The sequence below is a fragment of the Etheostoma cragini genome, unplaced genomic scaffold, assembly GCF_013103735.1.
Source record: "Etheostoma cragini isolate CJK2018 unplaced genomic scaffold, CSU_Ecrag_1.0 ScbMSFa_1523, whole genome shotgun sequence".
NCBI lineage: Eukaryota > Metazoa > Chordata > Actinopteri > Perciformes > Percidae > Etheostoma > Etheostoma cragini.
Window position 1 is genome coordinate 487,903 of NW_023265587.1, and position 4,160 is coordinate 492,062.

At 49.4% G+C, this 4,160-nt stretch overlaps 1 protein-coding gene across 1 annotated transcript in view; it reads left to right on the plus strand.

The window, feature by feature from the left end:
* Positions 1–2,929: 2,929 nt before the first annotated feature.
* sbf1 (SET binding factor 1) overlaps positions 2,930–4,160 on the plus strand; it is a 68,074-nt gene continuing 66,843 nt past the window's right edge. The window contains exon 1 of the mRNA XM_034865358.1: positions 2,930–3,201. Coding sequence (XP_034721249.1) covers positions 3,147–3,201 — 55 coding nt within the window. The 5' untranslated portion in view covers positions 2,930–3,146. The remainder of the gene's footprint in view (positions 3,202–4,160) is intronic.

Sequence of the window (4,160 nt, forward strand, 5' to 3'; positions counted from 1 at the left end):
GGGGTTAGGGGGTTAGGGGTTAGGTTTAGGGTTTCTTAATGTGATTATGTATACAAAGGGTCAGGGTTAACCAACGTGTCCCTGAGCAAGGCACTTAACCTTCTGACATATAGACTATCTCATCCACCGTGACTGGAAGGATCTGCTCGTGTCATCTCTGGGGAATCGAACCCACGGGCGCACGGCGTGCCTAATGAGGCGTTTTCACGTGCAACGGGAAGTTGAACGCTGGAACAGCCCCGTGAAGAACACCGAAGTGCAAAAGGCCATCAAAACCACTTCCTGTGTGTGTGTCAGTCTGCAGGAAGTCACATGGCCGCTGCATCCTGCCCAGAGTGACTCTGCGCTCTGATTGGGCGTCGACACAGAATCAGGGACAGATGGGGGACTGCTGTCGTCTTTCTCTTCCTTTCTAGAAGTAAAAGGTGACGTGACATAACGTTAAATAGCAGAGCTCTCACATCCAATCACAGTACAGGTCTTCTGTGCTCAGTCCACGTTGGACAGCCATAATTACAACAGGAGGGCACGTGGATTACGTAACTAAATCCTTCTGGTGTGGGTGGGGAGAGTCTGGATCGTAGTGAGCCCAGAGTCTCTAAAGTGGTGTGCTTTGGATCCTTTGAGTCTTTGGTGTCTGTTGGAGAGAAACAATAAATCATTAAATCCATAAATCAACAAGTAGTTGGACGGAAAATGAACCAGCAAGTAGCTTGATAAGGGATTTCAGGGGTCTTTCAACGTCTAGTGTGTGTGTGTGTGTGTGTGTGTGTGTGTGTGTGTGTGTGTGTGTGTGTGTGTGTTGTGCTCATTTCCCACCCCTGCTGCCTAACTCCGTCCCCCTCATTCTGCATTTGTACCATTCAAACAGTACACGGTTGTACAACAATGCCGCGCAGAAACCCTACTACTCGTTCTCACCTGCTGTCCGTCTCCATGGCAACTTGTCAAGGGTAGTTCAAGGTCAGACTCCAGGACCACAGCGGGGACCTGAGTGTGACTCCCTAAAAGTACGCCAGTGTTCACAAATGGCTCCTGTCAACCAAAACAAAGGGACATCCATCCCATGCTCGGGGTTGTTGTCAACTGGGGAGCGATTTAGGTCAAAGGTCAAAGGTCAAAGGTCAATTGTACCTGCGTAGAAGGTTGTGTGGCTCGCACACAACGTGCAAACCCATATGTCTGATCTAAAAAACTTTCAAAAAGGACAACACAAGGGTTAATTCAAGTGTTTCCACAGCCAAAGCTTCTACATCTTTCTGCTAATATCCACTGTTTCCTTGACATTTAAGGGTTCTTTTAAGCTCTAAAAAGACAATCGTCCATTGGTTTTTAATACTGTATCACAAGAAGTCCCTTTAACCATGTATCACCATGCATATCCACACTCTTTGCATTTCTTCATGTATATTTCTACTCTGATATTTACCCACTTCGTGCGACTGTGACACAGAATTTCCCTTCGGGGATCAACAAAGTACTTCTGATTCGGACTCTGGTTTTTGGGGTCCTTTTGCTGGCTTTTGACGGCTTGAAGACAGGAAAGGGGTGGAGAGAGAGAGAGTTTTGGATTCGGGTTTGGATTCGACACCCCGGGCGCTGTCGAGGACCACATGGGGGTCACGCTCTGGTGGGTGAACCAGGGGTCGCCCCCACCTACTCAATCAATGCCCCCATTTTTATTTTTCATACCATGAGCTAATAACTGACAACATGTTTCCAACACATGGCTACTAATTCCCAAACTTCAGCAGAGCTACGTGATCCACATCAGAGATGAGTCCTTAATTAAAGTCCTCCTACCATGCGTCCACCTAGGAACAATCCTACATGACTCCCCCCACCAATGTAAACTGGGGGTTCAGGTCTGGAGTCCCTTCATCCCGACTAGTTCGTGGTAAGACTTGCAATCTCTGAAAGAAAAGTCTGAAAAAAGCACCAGATGTACCCGAGGCAGACCCAGACCCAGACCCAGACCCAGACCCAGACCCAGACCCAGACCCAAGCCCAAGCCCAGACCCAGACCCAGGTTCATGGTAGGCAGTGTCTGAAAAACTCCTTTTAGCCAGAAACCTGAGACTGTTCTATCGATCTCTACGCGTCCTGGTTTTTGTGATTCTGATTCTGGTTTGAACTAAATTATTAGTTTTAATGTTATTTTTCGGGGCCTTTTATGGACAGGATGGCTTGAAGAAGAGGGACGACGTGCTGCAAAAAGAGACGAGGGTTGGATTGCCGAACCCCCCGGGCGCTGTCAAGGACTCAGCCTACATGGGTCGCACACTCTGGTGGGTGAACCAGAATGAATGGCACCATTTTTATTTATTTTTTAAAGCCTGAACTATGCCTTTAATTGCAAACATGTTTCCATCACATCTCTACTAAATTCACCTTCAGCCAAGCTACGTGATCCACATCCAAGATGGGTCCTTAATTGAAGTCCTCCTGCCTACAACCCTATGAATGTAGCACAGTTGAGGTTTTCCAGAGTCACACCGGACCACATCTCTTCCTGTGTTTGCATAAACATGGGGGGGGGGGGGGGGGCTTGCACAATTTTTAACTGTATTTAAAGTACACCCTGCAAAATCTGGACCATGCTTCCACTTAGTCTAGTCACTTAGTCAGACATGACTCCCCCCCAACAAGATAAACTGGGGGTTCAGGTCTGGAGTCCCTTCATCCCAACTAGTTTGTGGTAAACTGAAAAAAGCCCCAGATCTACCCCAGGAGACTATCAAGTGCCTTGATTTTTGACAAGCTGGCCCCCCCCCTGAAATACTGTTTTCAGCCCTGCTGAATTTGTTGTGGCTGCTTCTCAGTTTAGGACCTCCACCTTTGACCCCTCTGGCGACGGCCCCGTTGTGTTTTTTACGGGTTTTGGTCGGCCTGGTGGCCCCTCGGTTTGGCTCCTCGCACGGGGACATTCCTGCCGAGCAGCCCCTCCCTGCGAGGCCCCCAGTGCGCAGACTCGCGGCTCTTCGCTGTCAGGGCAAGGCAGACTGACAGTATGGCGGCGGGGTGCAGCTGGAAGGATGCTACTGGCGCCCGCGATGCGTCTATCGCCGGCAGGACGTAAACGGACTACCGAGGGCAAAAAGAGAAGAGGATTCAGCGAGAAAGGCTCGTCGCCGTGAGCTCCGAAGATGGCCAGGCTCGCCGACTACTATTTAGTGGTCGGTTACGACCTCGACAAGCGAGGTGGGTACTTGAGTTAGCCCGCAATGCTAGCTTTAACGGCCGGGGAGGGAGGCGGGGACGGGCCGGGTCGCCGCTCACAACTGCCCGACGCAAGGTGCTGTCAGCCGGCAGCTCTGACAACTCTAGGCCGGGGACGCACAGGCCTCACGGGATTAGTGTGCTTAAATGCTAGCGTTGTCGGCTCATGTCACGCGTTTTTTTTTACGGGAAGACACATTTAATGCACAACTCCACTGCAATGGTTAACTTCCACTTCCAGGTTGGGTTTTAAATGTAGTAAATAAAACGCTTTTACTCTGTTGACAGCAAACTCAGGCTAACTTTATTTGCTAACAGCTAGCTAACGTTAGCCGGGCTAGCTCGGGCTAGGGGGGCTTGTTGCTTGGTCGTCTGGGACCTAAGACGGATTTATTCACAGATTCAGCTCCATCTTCCCCTTTTTGGGTCTCGTTTCTACTGGTTACCAATGGTTATAATGGTTTAAACGTGCCATTTTTAACAGCAGAAGGACACATAATGTGATGGGCAGTGGGTTGTCAGGGTTGTGGATGCGGGGTCCGGAGCACTTTCTTGGGACAGTCACACCACCAAAACCTCGCTGATTTCCGCTAGGACTCCATATATGAATATTATTTTTTTAATCGATGCTTTTCCTCGGCTAGATTTTTCACTTTGTCTGTGTTTTGCTCGGATTAACCCCAAATGGCTTTGCCCCTCCCCGAGCCCCCCTCGGACCGGAGCTCTGTTCCCTTGTGTTGTGGGACTGGGGTTTTGGACCGTTATCTGAGCCCCCCTTCCCTCCCCTCCTCCTCCATTCAGCCGGAGCCTTGGCCTAGATCTGGTGGAGTATAATGGCCTGTTTAATCATGAAATATTCAACCCGCCCTTCCAATGCAAGCATGCAGCCTGTAACGTGCTATATGCTACATATATATATATATATATATATATATATATAT